The 20,976-nt window shown below is 38.6% G+C and overlaps 1 protein-coding gene across 6 annotated transcripts; it reads right to left on the bottom strand.

Moving 5' to 3' along the window:
• Positions 1-979: 979 nt before the first annotated feature.
• On the bottom strand, positions 980-19,458 carry LOC103712113 (F-box/LRR-repeat protein At3g48880-like). Of its 6 annotated transcripts, none has more exons than XM_008798525.6 (5): positions 19,373-19,458; positions 19,213-19,262; positions 18,956-19,123; positions 2,699-3,072; positions 980-1,936 (listed from the first exon to the last, which is right to left on the bottom strand). In XM_008798525.6, the coding sequence occupies exons 4-5, from the start codon at positions 3,052-3,054 to the stop codon at positions 1,327-1,329; spliced, it is 966 nt and encodes a 321-aa protein (XP_008796747.1). In that variant the 5' UTR covers positions 3,055-3,072; positions 18,956-19,123; positions 19,213-19,262; positions 19,373-19,458; the 3' UTR covers positions 980-1,326. The 6 variants fall into 6 exon arrangements, with proteins under 6 accessions (XP_008796747.1, XP_008796749.1, XP_088573799.1 ...); XM_008798527.6 differs by having other exon boundaries at positions 19,085-19,123; positions 19,373-19,449; XM_088717673.2 differs by having other exon boundaries at positions 19,085-19,123; positions 19,344-19,442.
• Positions 19,459-20,976: the final 1,518 nt, after the last annotated feature.

The following is a 20,976-nucleotide window of genomic DNA, read 5'->3' as shown; positions in this document are numbered from 1 at the left end:
ACCTTTCTGCATTTCTTATGAAGCGGGTGGAGTTCATCTCCTCCCTTTCATAAAAAAGAAAGGGGGATAGGAATTTATTTTTTTTGAACTTACAGTGCAAAGATTTGGGAACAACAATGACCTACAGCCACAGTGGTGATTACATTGGTGTCTGCATCCTTTGTGCAGCCAAAACATTATTAGGAGTCCAAGAAATCGCCAATAAATTTTGCCACATTTAAAGAATTCTGGTGCACTGATTTAATGTTAGAAATCATGAAAATAATTTATATAGATTAAAAAAGGAAGATATTAGATCTGTGCACATGGTCATATGTTTCATAGCAATGAGAAACAGATGTTTGTTTCCCTTACATCTCTAATTTATTCTTAGGCATTTTACCTGTCATCAGGCATTATATTTCTTTGACAAATGGTGTGCTTATCTGATTTGTGTTGCATGGAAATCAACATTCTGGAACAAGAATTATTTCTTAAATTCCGTGAGGATCATTAAAGCATAAAAAGACTGACCCAAAAAATAGCAGGATTTATAAGACTGCTTTAAAAAATATGAAATATGTTCGATCAAATTATAAAATTTACTACCTTCCTCCATAAATCTAGTTCATATAAAACAATATATCATATAATACCAAAATTTTATCTCTACCAAAAATAAATAAATAACTAAATAAATAAATAAATAAATAAAAGTCCATTTGAGAAACTATGTACAACCCCATCTTGCTTTCCTTATATAATGAATATAAGCCAAAATAAAGAATCTCATATACAAAAAGTATAATTATTCTATGAATTATAAGCTTTGAATCATAAGGTTCCAAAATATGAGATTCAAATAGTAATGGTCAGCATATTTTTCTCGAAAACCAAATAGTACGTGCCCATAAAATCATTTTGGACTCCAACCCATTAGCATTATGATTTACACCGCCACCCGCACAGCAGAAAAAATAAGTTCCAAGTGAGAAGTGTGTAACAGCTCTAATAGTGTCAAATCCTGCAAGATTTGCCACTCCACATTTTCCATTTCATATGTCAGTTAAAAATTTGGTCTTTGCAGAAACAGCGACGCTAGTTTGGTATGGTATTTCAGAAATGACATAAGCAAATAGCATGCAAGCTCTTCGCCCATACCCACTTGCTCAAGTATACCAAACACCATCAAAATCATGCCCCTACTTGAATATAAGAAAGCCCAAAACAACTCGAGATATGAGTTTTAAAGCTGTTATTATTGTATGGTTATTAGGAAAAGTTACATAGAAACTCTCCTAAGGAAGGTTGGCATCCCTAAAATATTTTCTACGTTATCACTGAAAATCAGTCTCGAAACCCTTTGCTGACGTCCTCATCAAACAACCTACCATAATCTCCCAAATCAAGAGAGCTCACCTCATCCTGGCGCCAAAACCAGGTTTCATACTGGTACCACCTCATAAGACCTTCATCCTTGATCATCCTCTGACACGTAGTGCATAAGCTGCTCTGACATTGGAAGAATTCACGTAGCCTTGAAGCTTTTTCAAGGATGGTGTGGTCTAGCTCCCTGAAAACCTGTTTACGTCCTGCAGCTGAAAGGCCCTCCAGAAGAAGGCAGTGCGATATATTGAGCACCTCTAGATTATCCATGAAGTTCAAAATAAGCAGCAGGGCTTCCCTTGTAACTATAGAGCACCGCACGCTCAACACTTTCAGCTTTGGAAGATGGGAAGCAATAGCTGATGCAAAGTGCACATCAAAAGTACCCATGATCTTAAGTTGCGAGAAGTTCTTGCAGCTTCTGCTTATTTCTTCCATGATATAGGGTGGATGAGCGATTGTCGGCATTGTCAGTGATTCCAGCTTTTCCCACCTCTGGATAGCTTGGCAGATTCCAGTTTTAGTGATGCGGTTCCAAGCTGGCATAACTAGCCGTTTGAGATGAGGAGATCTGTTTTGAAGACATAAGTATCAATTTTAGTGATGCACATTCAATATCAATTTTAGTGATGCACATTCAATATCAATTTTAGCGATGCACATTCAATCACAATCAAACCTATGATAACATCATAACAAATAAAGTAAGTTTGTTTCTGGCCGATGTTGATTGCAGTATATCTGACAAGAAAACCACTCAAGCATCTGACAAGAAAAATTTTTACAACTGGTGCAACCGATGCAAGTATTTTCGAACAGAGATTATGTGCTTATCTATAGTATGCGCACTTTCCATTTGATCATAAATTGGTCATAGTTAGGAGCACATAAAACCACTCAAGCATCTTGATGCATGTCCCAGACAAATACTGTTTCTCAATAAGTGTGTTTCCTGAAGTCAAGCTCTTCTTCACAGGTTCAAAAATTGGGGGCAACTTACACCGTTATACATAATCATCTTTCGGACACGATACAAAATTTTGCTAAGAATAATTTAATGAAACAGAGAAATAAAAACTAATTGTTTAAATATGATAATTACACAACATCAAAACTATGTTTCAATGCAGATAAGTCAAAAAGGAAAAGGCTAGCTTCAGATAAGGAAAATTTTGTGGTCATAGTAGCGACATACAACTCTGCTAGGATGTAATTTAAAAACAATATTTATGCAAAAGCTTATGACCTTATATTGATGTCTCTCTTTTACCAAAGATTATGAACCAAAAAAATGTTCCCTATGGTAAAAATACATCATTATTAGGACCATTACCTCTCAGAAATGTAACTCAGATGCTCATCCTTCATATACAGATTATAGTGGAATATCATGCAAGTCACGTTTCCTCGACTCAGTGCCATTGCAATCCACAGGACTTGTGTCAGCCTTCTGTCAGACCTTTCGTTCACCCAGATGTACGGTGATGCCCTGGTTTGAATAAAATTGGATTTCAAAAGCCCAAGATCAAGAGTATTCCATATCAATGGATCTGAGCAAGCCAAGCGCCATGACCGACAAACTTGAGAAACTGGAGCCAGCTCAATCATGTTTAATTCCTTGAATATCTTTACTAGGACATCAATTTCCATGTCTTCCCATCTCTTACCAATAGATTTAGTGTCTGCCATCCTTGACAACTCAAGATTCTGGGACCAAAGTGAGGAATTAGTATAATTCACAGATCATCAGTTCTTGAAGTCAAAAAAAACCAATGCTCAGAGAGAACATAAATTAACATTTCACATCAACAACACAAATTAACAACATGCCGAAGTATAATTCAGCACAATGATTTACATGTAGTCAACATGTGTAAGGCTATTGCAGTGAATACAGTATTAAGTGCATAGGTCAAAACTGCCAATTATAAAGAAGAAATGAATGATATGGTCATACCAAACTATAACCATGTTAATCAAAACCAGTTTTAAACAGATCTAGTTAAAATTAAATATACATTAGTTTACATGCTGAAAATATAAACCTAGATCTTAAAATTTTATTCTTATTTATATATGTATTAATGTATTAATGGATAAAAATTAGAATAGTTACTAAGGAGTTATGGTTAGTTTAAAACGCCAAAAGATAAGGAGTTGAGATTTTACTTGTTTGGAAATTTAAATTTATGGGTAAGAAGATTTTAGCGTCATCTGGAAACTAATTTGGGTAGTTCGGGTCATTATATATAGGCTCGATAAAGCTCCAGGTTTTAACAAGTATAGGAACTACTTAGCAACAGTGGCATGGATAAAACTCTCCTGACACCCCCTGCTTCTCCCCTCTATATCCATCCATGTGGTGTATCTATCTATCTAATTGATGTCTTCCATATTCTTTACCTTCTTTTTCCCCTTCTAATTCTTCTCTTTCTAATGCTTCTTATTCACACCATTGTTTTGTCTCCACCGTCTAATTTTAAAGAAGTCAATAACCATTACCCAGTTATGTTCTCGATAATCCGAGGTTTTGGGAGGGGCAAATTGGGGACAAACCTAGCATTTGGCCCTTTTTATACACAATTTGCATCCGTCAGCCCAAGCCTTTACCATTGTACCAAGCAATGCCCCCTACTTTTAAAGAGGTCGATGAATGTTCCATATATTACTTTGTTCTTATGAATACAAATAGACGAGCTTTTTCTTCATGTCATATCATGTCTAAATAGAAACACGACACAGAGATATGATACCCTTTTTCTTTACTCAAGCACTGATCAGAATACCTTCTAGAATTTTCTTCCTATCAAAAACTATTTATTTTAACCAAAACCAATTTGGTATTAGATGAAGTTCCTAATCAATTAGGAAGAGCTTATGCTAGTGGTGCAAATCATCTACATAAAAATTCATATCAAAACAAATAAGGCTTCAAGTATCTGCACCAATGGGCACTAGCATAGTTAATACCATTGCCATTCTGAAACAAAAACAAAAAAATAAAAAATAAAAAAATCTTTTTTTAACATTAAAATAATGAAAAAGACTTCATAGTGTAGCACCAATTCATGTCGGGTGCTAATACAGACCTGGCATGTTATGTGCTTACCGGCACAACCAGCACTTGCAATCTTGAAAACAAGTATATTTCGGTATTTACTTTAACTAGCCTTTGACTTTGATTTGTTTTAGATTAAAACTATTTTGTTCCACGTTCACCGAACTGGTATCGTGATCTATGCTAGTCAGCTACTGATGCAGTATGATACGAGTCCATATCATGCTGTGCCAGAACATACCAAGACAAGGAGAGGGGGAGAGAGGATAGGGAGGAAGAGAGAGAGGGAGGGGAAGAGGAAGAGAGGGAGTGAAGGAGGGCGGGGAGAGAGAGAGAGAGAGGAAAGCTGGAGGCAGAAGCACCACGCCACCATCGCTGCCAGTTGAGCCAAAGGGGGGTCGGTGCAAGAAGAGGGAGAGAGAGAGGAAGTTAGAGGGGTAAACAGGGGATCCGGGAGCTCCCCATGCTTGGCTTAGCCACCGATTAAGCAATGAGATACCGAGGTCTCGATGGAGGGAGGGGGAGAGAGAGAGGGAGGATAGAAGAGAAGGTTACCTATCAGTCAAGGGTGGAGAGGGCAAAATAACCACGACGCTCAAGCAAATAGGAGGGCGAGATGAAAACCCTCGATGAGCGAAGCAACAAAGTGATGAAGACTTGTCCCTGTTTTGATTTTATGTGCTAAACCGTGCCAGTAACTGATTGGTATGGTTCGTCAATGTTCAACAATCCACGATTTCATTGGTTTTCCTACTAATAAATACATAAAAAAAATTTGCTTATTGGCAAGGTTAACAAAAGCCAATTTTGATGACCTAGGGTTCAGTGAAGGATTAATTAACATCTAAATTAGTTACAAGGTTTTTGTGTGTTCATGTACTTTGATAGATGTGTTTTGGATGGTGGCAGGAGGGGTGGAGTGGTTTTGTGATTAGAAGCCCAAACTCTAGAGTGGTGTTGGCCGAAGGGAGCCTGATCTTAGACATCTCAGTTCCAAGGGTGAAGCTGAGGGCAACATAGGCTGGTTTTAGTCATGCTCGACGTGTGCTGCGGGCCAATGCTATTTTGCCCGAAGATGACTCGGCCACTGTGATTGGTTGGATCCGAGGATATCCTGGCGACATGATGGAAGCCCCTCTTTTGGTAATATAGAAAAACTAAGTATAATTGGTGTGTTGGGTGGTTGGTGATTCAAGAACTACCTCAAGGCATCACCTAAAATCAGGAGAAAATGATAGGTAGAGCTAGGGCTAACTCGGGTTAGCACTTAAACTCTTTCAAGACAAAGTTTGATCAAAATGCTCCAAGTTTTTTCAGTGATCCAAAAACATGAATACAAAATACAAAAGGCAAATATTTAAAAGCCCCTAAAGACCTCAACAACTTCCTAAATTAAAGAACAATTCAAATTTCAAAAACAATTCAAATTTCAAATTCAAATTTCCTAAATTAAAGACGAGTAATCCTCCTTAAATCAAGGAGTATACCAAAACCAAACTTCCTAAAATAAAAGACTCCATAAGCAAGTAAACTTTCTAAACCAATTTCTACACCAATAATCAAAGAATTTCCTTCTAAAGCCCCACTCCTAAAAAATAGGAATGTGCCTCCTTAGTCTTTCCTTCTTCCAGGCACTTTTCTTCTTTTCAGCCACCAAGAATTGCGCCTAGCTCCCATCCATGCGTGCCATGCATGCCACCTTGCTTGTCAACCGTGCCTTGCATGCACTCTTCCCTTCCAACCGAGCCATGCATACAACCAATTGCCCCTTGCCTTGCCTTCCTAGCCTTGGCTCGCCTTGCCCTCCTTGTGGCATTTCTTATGGCCTTCCTCGTGTCTCCATCAGTCCTCCCCCCTTCAAGACCGACCTTGTCCTCAAGGTCTAGCTTGAAAAATTGCTCCTTGAGAACTTGGACACTCTCCCATGTAGCATCCTCAGCTGCAAGTCCTCTCCATTGAACCCAAGCTTCGGTTCTAACTTGGTAACCTTTCCTCACTTGCCCATACTCCAATATCTTCTTTGGTTGAACATCAACCATTCCTTCCTCATCCACCATCGGCAAGTCATTGACAACCTTGCTTGGATCTACAACTTTCCTCCTAAGCCATAAAATATGAAAAACCGGGTGAATGTGAACCCCGGTTGGCAAATCTAACTTGTAAGCAAGTTGTCCACACTTCTCCAAGATTTGATAAGGACCAAAATACTTAGCCCTCAATTTGCTAAGACCCGCCTTTGACAAAGCCTTGTGCTTCCTTAGTAGGTACTTGAGATAGACCCACTCACCCGGTTCAAAGAACTCCATGCTCCTCCCTTTGTCAAAGTGCTTCTTCATTTGCTCTTGAGCCCTCACCAAGTTCTTCCTGACCTCCTTCAAGACTTCATCTCTTTCTCTACGCTCCATGTCCACCAAGTCATTAGGTGAGCTCCCCACTTTATAGGCCACAAGTGTAGGGGGCAGCCTTCCATAGAGAGCCTCAAACGGTGACATATTGATTGAACGGTTATTTGAGGTATTAAACGAAAATTCTATCCAAGAGAGATTCTCCTCCCACTTCATAGGATATTGGGACACATAACACCTAAGATATTGCTCAAGAGTCCGGTTAGTTACGTTGCTTTGCCCATCGATTTGGGGGTCGTAAGTGGAGCTTCTTCTACTCCATGCCATGCATCTCGAAGAACTCTCTTTGACCGAATGCACACTTAGACAACCTAATGAAGAATGAGTTGTCTAGTAGCACCCGGATCACCTCCTCCAAGTGTCTCAAATGATCACTCCAACTTCTTGAATATACAAGAATGTCATCGAAAAAGACCAAAACATACCTCCTCAAGTAGGGCTTGAAGATTTGGTTCATGCATGTTTGAAAGGTTGATGGGGCGTTGCAAAGCCCAAATGGCATGACCAAGTACTCGAAGTGGCCATTGTGAGTACGAAAGGCGGTCTTATGAATGTCCCCCTTGTGCACCCTTATTTGGTGATAGCCGGCTCTAAGATCTAGCTTGGAGAAGAACATAGATCTTTCAAGCTTATCCAACATGTCATCAATCGTTGGGATATGAAACCGATCTTTGATGGTAGCCTCATTTAAGGCCCTATAATCCGTGCAAAAGCACCATGTGCCATCCTTCTTCTTCACAAGTAGGACCGGACTAGAAAATGGGCTAGTGCTTGGCTGAATCAACCCATTGGCCAACATCTCATTTACTTGCTTCTCAATCTCCGCCTTTTGAAAGTATGCATACCGGTATGGGGCTACATTCACCGGTTTGGCTTCCTCCTTTAATGGAATTCGATGATCAAACTCCCTCAAAGATGGCAAAATCTTAGGTTCCTCCATCACCTTAAAATATCTCATCAACACCTCTCTCAAATCCCTCGGTATATCAGCCTCCAACTCCACACCCGTAGCTCCACTCTCAACTCCCTCACCCTCACTCAAAGCCCTTGGTTAAGAGGCAATGGTAATAGCAAAGCATTGCCCCCCATGCCTCATGATCTTCTCTATCTCATTTAGCCCGATAGCTTTACCTCCACCTCTACCATTCATTCTCAAAGTAACCCATTTTCTGCTCAACATAAACCCCATAATCATTTTTTTGTAATCTGACACCACCTTTCCTAGCTCTCCTAACCATTGCACACCCAACACTACATCCAACCCCACAATCGGCAAGAAGTACAAATCCACCACAACCTCAATCCCTTGCATCCTCAAACTCACTCCCTTATACATCTCTTAACATACCAACCTATCTCCACTTGACACCTTGACCTCAAAAGGGTCAATACTAGTCAAGGATAACTTCAAACATTCGGCCACCTTAGAGTTAATGAAGTTCAAAGAAGAACCAGTATCAATAAGAACTGTTACCTCCATCTTACCAATGTGAGCTTGTGTCCTCATGGTTCTTAGACCCGCAACCCCGGCCAAGGCATGTATGGAGATATGAGGCTCACCATGCTCGGCCTCATCATGCTCCTCCTCACAAGCTTCACTGTGGCCCTCCTCCTCTAGGCTTCTCTCCTCCTCTAGGACTGGCTCAATGAGATAAACATGCTTCACCTTGCACTTATGCCTCGGTGTGAACCTCTCATTGCAATTGAAGCAAAGTCCCTTCTTTCTTCTTTTTTGCATCTCCTTCCATATCAACTTCTTTATTTCCTCGATTGGTGGCTTGCCTCCACCAGTTGTACCCCCACTAGGACCTTCCAGAGAGAAGCCCTTGCTAAAATTCTTATTAGCCCCAAATTTTGAAGCAATAGGGGCTGTTTTCTTCACCTCAAACCGGCTGCTCCTCCTCAAGTCTTGAAGTTGATCATCCTTCTTTCTTGCAATCTCCAAGGTTTGCATTAGTGTCTTGGGCTTCTTAAGCTTTACCTCAGCAGCCAATTCTCTCTTCAAACCGCCCACAAAAGACCCAATAAAAGCCTTCTCCGACCAGCCATGCGCCCTAGTAGATAGTAGATAGGTGCTCGAATTTCTTTGGATAGTCCCTCAAGAAACTCGATTGCTTGACCTTCGAAAGAGCCTCATGGTAATCAACATAACCGGTTGGACCGAACCTCCTCATGAGCTCTTTGACAAACTTTTTCCATTTCAACTCTTTCCTTTGAGCTCTATAGGTCTTCCTCATCCATTGCCACCATTGATTAGCCTCTCCTTCTAGGAAGTAAGCAGCATAGGATACCCTTGCTTGACCTTTCATGGGATTGTGCTTAAAGTATTGCTCGGCCCTACTCACCCATGTGCTTGGGTCATCTCCATTGAACTTATAAAAGTCCATCTTAAGCTTACCTGTCCCTCCCCTTGGCCTTCTTTCCCATCCTTCTTTTCTCTCTCTTCGGTCTTCTTCCTCCTCTTCACTCCCTTTGGTTGAATCATCCTCTTGGCCTGAAGATGCTTCACTAGAAGAACTCGAATCCTCTATCCTCTCGAGGCGCAACTCCCTCTAGAACCAACAGAACCTCGAAGGCTTTGGTCCACTTCGGCCCTTCTTATATTCCCCCTTGGTTCTCCACGTCTTGACCCTCTTCCTCCTTGTTGATTCACGGTCATAACAAGTTGATGCAACACCTCTTCTAACCGGCCAAGTCTCTGGCAGCAGTGTTTTAAGCCTCTAAGGTTGCTTCCAAGGCCTTACTCCGCTCCCTATGAGTTGGTTGTCTTTCAGCCATGATCTCTCCTCCTCGGCTTTAATGGCTTCCTCTTCCACGGGTTGGATGCAATCTCAATGAAAGCACCAATGATGGAAGCCCCTCTTTTGGAATATAGAAAAACTAAGTATAATTGGTGTGTTGAGTGGTTGGTGATTCAAGGACTACCTCAAGGCATCACCTAAAATCAAGAGAAAATGATAGGTAGAGCTAGGACTACCTCGGATTAGTACCTAGACTCTTTCAAGATAAAGTTTGAGCAAAGTGCTCCAAGTTTTTTCATTGATCCACAAACATGAATACAAAATACAAGAGGCAAATATGTAAAGGCCTCTCTAAAGATCTCAACAACTTCCTAAATTAAAGAACAATTCAAATTTCAAAAACAAATCAAATTTCAAATTCAAATTGCCTAAATTAAAGATGAGTGACCCTTCTTAAATCAAGGAGTATACCAAAACCAAACTTCCTAAAATAAAAAACTCCATAAGTAAGTAAACTTTCTAAACCAATTTTCACGCCAACAATCAAGGAATTTCCTTCTAAAGCCCCACTCCTAAAAAATAGGAATGCACCTCCTCAGTCTCTCCTTCTTCCAAGCACTTTCCTTCTTTTCAGCCACCAAGAATTGTGCCTAGCTCCCATCCATGCGTGCCATGCATGCCACCTTGCTTGTCAACCGTGCCTTGCATGCACTCTTCCTTTCCAACCGAGCCATGCATGCAACCAATTGATCCTTGCCTTGCCTTCCTAGCTTTGGCTCGCCTTGCCCTTCTTGTGGCATTCCTTATGGCCTTCCTCATGTTTCCATCACAACGCTAGGGGATGCCACCCCTGCTTGAAGACATCTAGGGCATGGCTAGCGATAATATTATCTTCAGGGCAAAGCATGTCTATAGGGAGGCCAATGGATCTACCGATTAAGTGGCTTTCTTTGTGGCAAATCACTCTAGATAGGTTCTTTGGACTAGTGAAGGAGAGCTGACTTTTTTGGATGCATTCATGCTAGATCTGTATGAGTCAAGGAGAAAGAGGAATTGTTGTCTGTGTCTTCTCATTTGTTTGCATGCTATACTAGAATTCTTAGGTGTAATTCTTATGTACCATTTTGAACTTTGAGTGCATGCTTGCCATCTCTGGATTATTGAAGTTGTTTTTCCTATGATGATATCTTTATATGGGTGTTTGCTTGCTCACAAATTTAATTAAGCTTAGTTCCCATCCTGACATTCCTAGGATTGCTTATGTATTTTCATCTACCAGGAGTTGTATGTACTTGCCTAGAATCATAAGAGTGTTGTTTGTCGTGATAATAATTTTAGGGGTTCAGCTTACATTCCCAACAACCTCTCACTCTAACTGCATGCTCAACTCTTTGAATTGGTAATAGTCCTTGACATCTTCCAACTAAGGATTGCTGTCATTCCCCAGGACCAAGTTAGCGAGCCTTCAAGTCAGCAAATGCCACTGAAATTGGAACATGTCTCGGATTACGCCAAACACAAACCAGATTTCGATTGAAAAAACCAGCAAGATGCATCTCTGTGACAGCAAGGCATGCTGCCATATTCCTTCAAATGCATGATCAAATGGATAAGCTTGCTCATATGGTAGCAATGTTGCAGATTGCTATGAGAAAACCATAAAAATAAAAATAAAAAATAGCCAAAAAGGGTCATGAGATGAGCAACCATGGAGTTACACCTTCAGGAAAAGTCAGGAAGACAGGCTATACAGGATTATTGATGAGACTTGAAACCAGGAAATTCAGATAGAATAGGTGATTCTGAGGGGTTTTCAAGTCTATGTTACTTAGACACTTCAATTTTTTTGACAAAGCTAGAGTGCTGACACTTCTCAGATCTTCAATGCAACACAATTGGCATAAGTGGCACTCCAATGGAGTGTAAACTTCTGGAGTGTCCTAAAAAAAAATAATTATACTGCAATTACTGACCTTTGAATTTTAATTATGTTACTACTACAATTACCCAAAAAAAATATGTTACCACTACAGAAAATTTATTAAGGTGTACAGGCTTACTACTACAGAAAATTATGAGGTATGTTCTCGATTTAATTTCACTGCAAGCATGCCACATTCCATAAGTTTAGGGTTGAAGAATACAAAATGATGCAGGGAAAACAGCAGCACCATCTTTAAGGACAATATTCAAATAACTTTGCATCCTCGAAAGAATGAATCCTCTTAATATGAAGATGAAGGAAACTCTTGTACAAAGTAAACTGAAGAAAAAGTCAAAGATTTGAGTAATGGTGATTTTTAAATAAACTCAAGGTAATTGAGCTGGTGTAGCACTTGTATGAAAAGAAGCTAAAAAAGTTTAGCATAGCAAATTCCTGAGGGAGTTAAACATCTGCTTAAAGAATTCGTCACCTTACTCAAGAAGACCATCCATGACAGATATTGATAATTATTTCAAAGTGAATGTAAATTTACCTCATTTGACTCGATTATGAAAATAATTAATAGAGCATAAGCAATTGGAGTCAGAGTTGAATAAAGAACTTATTTTGGCCAAAATTTCTGGTTACAGACTATTTTGTTAGCAGCAATAAATTTTTCTGTTTGACTCACTTTTCTCTTGATATCTTCTTCTTTCACCAAATCTATTCAACTTTTTTTACTTAACCAACTTCCTTTCTTTCCTATTTGTTTTAACTTCTTGTCAACTTTCAAAGGCATGCATGGTTAGCTACAGCAACAAAGGTGACACCATAGATATAAAAAGGATCATATTAGGCAAGACTACTTTCAAACACATAAGATGGCCCTGTTTCCTCATTTTCTTTTTCATACATAGAATATACATTGTTCCCCTTGACTTCAATTATGTACCTATTAATTTTACATAAGTCTCAGATCTAACTTTTGCTTTTCAAACAGTAATAAAACTTAACAATGCTTTTCTCCAAAGCCTGTCCAGTCACCAAAGCATGTAATGTTAATGTATAAGCTATGATTTTGGAATAACAATCATATATTGTTTTAAATTAAGTACATTGAAACTCAAAAGAGAAACCTCCATTCCCCAAGAAAAAAAAAGGGAATGTATTTATCTCAGCTTAGATTATAAGATATCCCTCACATTCAACCAACCCTATTTAGGTCCCTCAACACACCTAACCACTGGACGTAGGAATGTCAACAAACCAGTTCGCAGGCCTATTTGTCTATCATTTTAGGCTGGATCATTAGGTCAAATCTATTCAAAAGTTCGGATACGTGTGGCCTAGACCTATCCCATTGACACTCGTACTGTAAGATAATGTATCAACAGCCCTTCTCCACCAGCAGCCTGACAACTCACCTAAATGCTCACCAACCACAGACAGCCCTTCTGAACAAGAGCATTTGATTGTTAGAGGAAGGAGGATGAAAATTCAAAGTCAGATATCATGAGAAATATGGTCATAGCTGTGCAGTCTCGTCCAATATGAAATATTCACAAAAGAGGCAGTTGTGGATGAGCATCTTAACATCGGAGGTTAATCAAATTGATTGAGCGGGATTTCACCCCTTTTTTGTAATATACCGTGTGAGACCTACCAATAATAAACAATATTTTATTGATCCTAAAACAGCAATCTGTTAGTGGTTAATTATAATAAGAACGGCTATGAAGTTAATTTTATTGCAAGGTACAGGGACACAATGGGGCCAGCATGGTGTTTATGAGGAACCTCATGAGAAGCGCTGCTCTCTTTTGACTTGAGTGAGAAAAGGAGGGAGAGACAGGGAGAGAGAGAGGGAGGGAGAAAGAGAGAAAGAGGAGAAGGAGAGAAGAGGAGTGGATGAGAAGATGCAGTAGATCAGCAAGGGAGGGCCATCAAAACAAGTGAGACCCTCCTTCCCTTTTTTGCCAAAGGTTGGGAAAAAGAAAAAATTAGGGAATCCATTTCATTTTTATTTTACATAAATTTCAGATATGTTTGAGAGTGGACAACACCCTACAACATAGTGATTATTTTACAAAAAAAAAAAATTATAAGTTATTAACATTTTTGGATTAGAATATTGATATAAATAAAATAAATGAACTTGAGTTTGAAAAAGAGTAATGTGCTTGAATTTGTAATGTGCTCATGCTACAATTTTTTTGGCTTGGATTAGATGATCTGGAGGTGCATTTTGGAGCACCAAGCCTAAGCTTGAATTTCTGATCGATATTGAGTCATCCCATGAAAATGGCATCAAACCAACCACTGAAAATATATATAGCACCAACAGGGGTGCGTATGAAAGCCCCAAAAGAAATCTATTATTCAAAATAATTATTATTATTTAATTAATTTTTTCATCAAAATATAAAAATATGGAGATTCTGAAAAATCGAAAAAGATAAGCATATATGTACTAAAATCTAAATCTAATTTATAAACGTTGTTGTTATGCATTTCAGCTGATAACTGATTTTTTTGTGACTTTTAAAGGAGCTCCCAAACAGCAAGCAAAGAGCAGAGCGACAATGCCAGGAGGTAGGTGCCTAAATTAAGCTTGTTCCTTTCTAAGGCAGCGCGGCAATGTTGACGCACCACCCTTGGGGCCTTTGTGCCTTTAACCAAAAGTAACAAGTGAAGAGATTCTCTACACTTGTTAGGTTAGGTGGACTCCCGGCTGATTCAACACGAGCAATTAAAGCTACCGACTCTAGAACAGCGGAAACAGGGCCTCAAGTGAGAAAAGCCTGATTTGGAATCCTTTTTCACAGCCTTTTTGCCCAAATGAGAGAAGCGGTTCAGTGTCAAATGAAAGCTAAGCGGGAAGGCTACTTCACTTCAGACAATCAGGCAGAAGCAGCGTGGAGAGTGGGGAGTGAAAACACCAATGCAGCAGAGAACGACCGCATTACAACATGAATTAAGACAGACGACCGAGAAAGAAAGGCGACGCCTTTTCCAAGTGCCCGTGTGAAAGCAAAACCCCTCTCAGTGCGGGTCCTTCGTCTTTCGAGCTCCTGCTTCTTTTGATTGAACCTACCCGGACCTAACACACTCCGTCTTAGTCTTCTTCATGCTTCTCCTCATCGGGAAGGGAAAACCACGGAAAACACGACTTATTTGAATAACCCGGTGACCTACCAATTGTAGAAGTAACTATTTTTAAGGGAGAAAACATTTAAAATAAAAAAATTTATTAAATGAAAAAAATATGGAGCATGCATTGATGACTAATAAGATAAATTTTAAAATGGCTATCTTGTTTTTTTATCAATTGGCATATTTATTGCGACTTCTGAGTTTTTTTTACTGAATTTTATTAAAAATCTTATAAAATCTGATTAAATGTCAAAACATGGAGCATCAAAAGTAAATAAGATATAGCATATTGAAATCTGATTATTTATTGTTGAATATGCAAGGAGTGTCGGCTTTTAAATGGTACAACAAGTTACATAGCTAAAAACTGATGGTGGTAGGGAAGGCACAGCAACATTCGCCTGTCCAAACTAAAACGAAATTTAAAAACTTGAGGAAAAAAGTTTGGGGAAAAAATTTACCCTAATCATCATTAGTTCATCATCTTTCTTCCAGTCATATCAGAAAAGGGGTTCACATAGAAAGAAGTTATTATACAGCTGAATGCATATAGATGATTGATACATACGAAACATTCCATGTGAAATCTTTAAGTCACATTTAATGTTTCCCACATATCAATCATCTATTTGCATTCAACCACACTTAATAATTTCTTTTTGGGTAAACCTTTTTTCTGATATAATTGGAAGGAGAGGTGGTCAAATTTATGATGATGAGGGCATATTTTGTCTATGAACTTTTTTAAATAAGCCTTTCAATTTCATTCGAGTCTAAACAAGAGAATGCCACTCCGCCTCCTCTACCACCACTCATTTTTAGCATGGACAAATCTAAAATTTTCTATTTTCTTTTTAGAAATTTGAAAGTAACTCATTATTGATAATATTATGACTTTTTGTCATGTTTCGTTTGTCATGCTTCACTTCTAGTTGTTGCTAGTTTCTACACCTTATTGAAAGCAGAAGTGTTGGTAACCATATGGGTACTCTAACATCACATACCCCATTGAAAATCACCAAAACATGGAAAAACATTAAAAAATCAATTACTTTTCATATCGCGCACTAAAAAGTCCAAAAAATTGGAAAAACAAAAAAGAAAAAAAAAAATACATCTCAGTACAAAGCCAAGAAGCAGTCCTATACCCTATGTCGGTACAAGATGGACCAGTACCATACCACTCTGATAGATAACCAATACCACTCCCAGCAATGGCATTTAAAACCTTGAATTGTTTCATGTAATTATGCCTTTATAAATTAAATTCGTAAGATAACGACTAAGAATACAATTATATAAAAGGGAATTTGACAATTACACACAAATATATAAATTATAGCTAGGTTCCTTAAGAATCCATTAATTAATGAAGAAATAAAAGAAAAGCATGCTCTTATCTCCATGCACCATTCATTTGGATGAAAAAAACTCTTATGATTCTTAATTGTTTTATCCAAAGAATGTGGAACCATCCTGAACCGCCCGGTTCAGCCATACCGAGCCATGCTAGCAACGAACCGGAATGGTTTCGGCATTCAAAATAGTAAACTGGCAAGTGGGGAGAGAGGAAGAAGGAAAGAGAGAAAAAGAGATAGAAAGAGGGGGGAGGAAGGAAGAGGGAGAGGGAGGGAGGGCCTCTGGAGGGTGCCGGAGCGGCCCCAAAGGGCTGGCTCCCTCTTCCTTCCTCCCCCTCTCTCCCTCTTTTCCTCTCTCCCATTCCCCCTTTTCCACTCTCTTGGCTTCTCTGCTATGTTGATATAGGCCGGCATAGAACAGCACGGCGGCGTGCCGAACTGTGCTGCCGGCCAATCGGTACGAACTCCGGTATCGGCATGGCAAACTTTGGTTTTACTATAGTTGGTTACATTGAGTACTAATCAAAAAATGGACTTTGTTTTACTCCCATCCCATTTGTTCCATTCCCACAGAGTAATGACAAAAAAAGGTAAAAGATTGGCCAAGACTCCAGACTCTTCATGCTTTTCTTGCAAACCCATTATAAAGCTTATGCCTATTTATCCAACTCCAAGACAATCTAAGTGGACCCCTTCAATGCATGGACTCCCTACCCCAAGAACCATGTTGTCCTATTGGTTGAATGATGCATCCACCAATAAAAGTTTCTAACAGTCTTTAATCATGCAACATGTTGCCATATGAACTCCAATTGATCTCACTAGGCCCTTAATTCAAGGTAAACCAATCCATTCCACATCTTCCTCACTTTCCATTCCATCTATCTACCTTTAAGTTGAAGAATATTTTATTGAAGTGTTTATCCCATCGAAGATATCTAGTCCATATTTGAGCTTTCCCAAGAAAATTACAAAAAAGTTTAGTTTTCCTTTTAAATATGGAGGTGTAGTTTTTTTCCTTTTCCTGCTTCCGTTAAAAATGTTCCCCATACAAGAAATTAATGCTGACATTATTGTTGGATATGACGAAATGTTTTTGTGGGGCAGCCCAACTTGAGGCTTTTTCTCTATGTATCGAAGATTTTGGTTGCTTCATAGCCACCACAAACTCTATTCTTTGATTTTAAGATATAATTTGACATTATAATTCTAAATGCAACAGGTTGGAAACTAATTTGTTACTTTACACTTCTATGAAAGAAAAAGCAAAAGACTAGTAATTACTGATCGTAAACATAATTCGTCTAACCTACAATCTTTATTCACATGATACCAAGCTAGCCCATCTATGCGCTCCACTATAAAGCTAGAAATTCCATCAAAAATCGTATTGGCTTTAAGGTTTCTCAATCAGGAGTATCTAAAGGTACAATCAACTTCAACTGAAATAGCTCTTTGGTGGTCAATCTTATTGGGCAACTATTTCAGGCAACGAAGCATGTGGGCCCCATTCAATAATAGTTGAATAGATATACTGAGATCTCGCTATCTTTTATTACAGGAATTTTGCCTATTTAGAGGAGGCCATTAGCTATAATCTTCTTCTACAAATTTATTGGTAACCATATCGAAGTCAAATGGAGACTAGTAAAGTTCTATAAAGTAGCCAGACTTTCTTTGCTTATCAATCATATTGCATAAACTTAATTTGAAGCTCATTAATACTACCTCTAAAAAGAAAAAAATAATTCTTTTACTTTTATCTTGTCCATCTCTATAATGTTCAATTTTCTCATCCTTCCACAAAAAAGATGACTCATGTTAGGAAAACCACAAGTATAGTGGCAATCAAAGTTATTAAAACTAGAAAATCATTGCTTTTGTTAAGGGGATCATCAAGGTATATGGAGTTCTATTACACATTTACGTAAATGTTTTGCTTGATTTTTTTTCGACAAAATTCAGGTGCAACTACGGGTTATTGTTTTGATCAAAATAAATAATCTTTTCTTTGTTCAAGCTTCAAAAATATGATGAAAATTATGAATTTTGCAAATACTATATGTTCAATAAAAGTCATCTCTACATATTTTTTAAGCATTACTTGTCAATCCATCTTAATTACCTATGTGCTGTAGCTTAATATTTAATACTTCATCGATCACGGACTGCAAAAGCCTGATGACAACAATTTATGACTTGTTAACATTACCTTTGATTAAGACTATGCTAGCAATCATGCAAGGGGATAAGACTATACAGGTAATCAGTAAACCTAAATTCTGGTCCAAATTATATAAGGAGGTTTAGTAACATATGTCAGACACCACCTAAAGGATCATAATCAGTATACCGATTTCTGCAGGTAAATTCTTTATTGTAAAATACATAGCTTTAAGTGCTAGATATCATGATATTCATCATAACTACATTGCCAAATACATCTCACAATTCTAAGATATCCATGATGTGTGTAACAAGAGTACTAACACACCACCATATATGAATAGTTAAGAACAGAAATGAGAACTGATTCATGGGAAGTTGAGAACATGTTTTGCCGCAAATTTTTGAATGTGGCCTGACACAAGTCTGCTTTACATGCTGATTTATAACTATTGGTTTTTTTTGGGGGGGGGGGTTGTACAACGGGAGAAACATGCATTTATTCTCATGAAATATTCCCTTCATTTGGAATATTCCATATTCCTTCATTTTGATCATCATGTGACAGCAATAACACCTTTTATTGCAGTATAGATATCGAAACCTTGTCTAATCTACTTGAATTATGCATTCCTACTAATTCTCAAACGTATTACAGCAAAGAAGGCAAATAAAAGGAAAAAAACAATCTCAATCATCAAAAGCACGCATAATTAAGAATGTAAATCTAGAAATTCACAAATGGAACAATTAGCTAATGCCATAATGCAAGCAAGATTACTCACACATCAAGAAAGGGGTAAAAATCTCCCAGATTATTCACTAAGAAACTTTGCGTCGGATTATTGCAAGATAATTGGGGAAAAATTCCCAATTTCTGCAAAAGTTCGACATTTCGGAGGAAAACTATGTACCTTCTCTCCGCCCTTTCCACCTCCAAGAACTCAAATTGCCTGAAACCTCAAACAGAAAAATCTTTTATCATACCCAAAAAAAACGTATTTAAAAAATAAAAACACAATTTTTTCCCAAAAAATGTCACCTTTTCTTCTCCCCTCCTCTCAAATCCTCTTCCCCAACCATCCAATCATTCTAAACCATCACCAAGAACATTAATCAACAATACCATACCACTAAAAACCAAAATTCATCAAAGAGAATAGATTTGTATACACTGAAATTGGAATAAAAACGCAAGAAACCTCTACTCGGTCTTCTTCGGTCTCCTTCGCCGTCCCCTTTCGATGGTTTCCGTTCGGCCGCTCCGACCGGAGAGAGGAAATCCCTCGGATTTTTTTTTATTTTACTTTAAAAAACGTGACTCAGCTGAGTCGTCTCTTTCGCAATTACCGTAATGCCCTTTACTCCACGCCGGTTACGACTTAGGACGCGTCGGTCCGTTCATTTCTATTACCGAAATAACCTTCAGCCGTTAGGCTTCAACCGCGTTAGACGAAAGTGGCAGTCGGCGGTTTGGGGGTATGTTGGTAAATTACGATCTCCGCCGAACGTGACAGTGGATGCTGTCGAGGGTTTTTTGCAGGGCGTTTCGGCTATCCTCCACGTGGCGTGCGAGCCGTACGGACGGATGGGAGTTTGTGGAGGCCGGTCGGGTCATTTTAGGTAGAAAGACTTGGGCCGTCAGATGGACGAATCACCACGGACTTCTCCATCAAAGATTTCCGTTTGCATTCAAATTTTTCATCTCAGCCGATATTATCTTTTTTTTTTCTTTTTTTTTTCTTTTTGCTTAGCAAGAAGGAAAAGAGGGGAGGAAGGGACAAGCCCACCTCCGCATAGCAGCCTTCACTGGGTCCCCGCCCCACCAAGAGAGTGTTCGATGGGGCAGAAATGACCGTGTGTTGGGCACCTCGGCCGGTTTTACCCATACCCTCCCCACCCATGGACCCGGCTCGGCTACCCTTCTGGGCTCCGGCTCAAATACCACGTGTGAGTATGTCACATCTGGCACCACTCAGGCTACCAGCAGAGCGATACGCCATTCCAGTCCACGTGTCCGAGCAAGAAGCATGATATTATCTTCACCGATATAAGCTACTTTATTCCGAAATATCGGCCAATTAGATGTAATTTTAGATTAGTTGGAACTAACTCTGTTGCTGTAATCAGTAATGTTTGATCAGATCTATTAGATCATCTATATTAGGTTAAACTATGAGTTTTAAAATTATAGAATTAATTTAAATTTCAAATGTCCTTTTTTTTTTCGAAATGCTTGTTTACTTCACTCTAAAGTATTTTTACTTGTCATCTCTAATCCATTCAATGAAATTTTTCTAATTAAGAAATCTCTTGCTTGCTCCTAAAATCAATCTATCATCTTCCTAATCTGTTTCAACAACATGTACTTAATAAGAAAATATTTAGGTAAGAGTTCTCTTTCTCACTATTTTATTTTTAATTAAAAGGGCTCCGTATAAAAAAGAGATAGCGCATAACCCTCAAACGCCAGTGAAAGTAGAATCTCATTCCAATTCATGTGGTACAACTATCAAAAAATTTACTAGATTTGTAAGCTAGCTTGGTCTCTCTCTTTCTTACTTTCAACATGAAATTCTGACCTTTCTAATATCTGGCAAAAAGATATATCTAATTAGAAAAGAGTAATATTCTGCCATTGTGGTAAAAGAGGATTTTGCACAACTTGCAATATTTATTGCCGAACACAAGGTTGGCTAATTATGGAGCTATCAAATCCATGGTTGTGGGCTCGATGAGCTTTTCATATGCACATAACAAAGGCCCTAGAGTGTTTTCTTTCTTATCTCTATATCAATCTTATTTT

The sequence above is a fragment of the Phoenix dactylifera genome, chromosome 3, assembly GCF_051530095.1.
Source record: "Phoenix dactylifera cultivar Ajwa chromosome 3, Ajwa_hap1_PhDact_Kaust_v1.1, whole genome shotgun sequence".
Classification (NCBI taxonomy): Eukaryota; Viridiplantae; Streptophyta; class Magnoliopsida; order Arecales; family Arecaceae; genus Phoenix; species Phoenix dactylifera.
The sequence above is the reverse complement of the archived record's forward strand: the minus strand, read 5'-3'. Positions and strand labels throughout refer to the sequence as shown.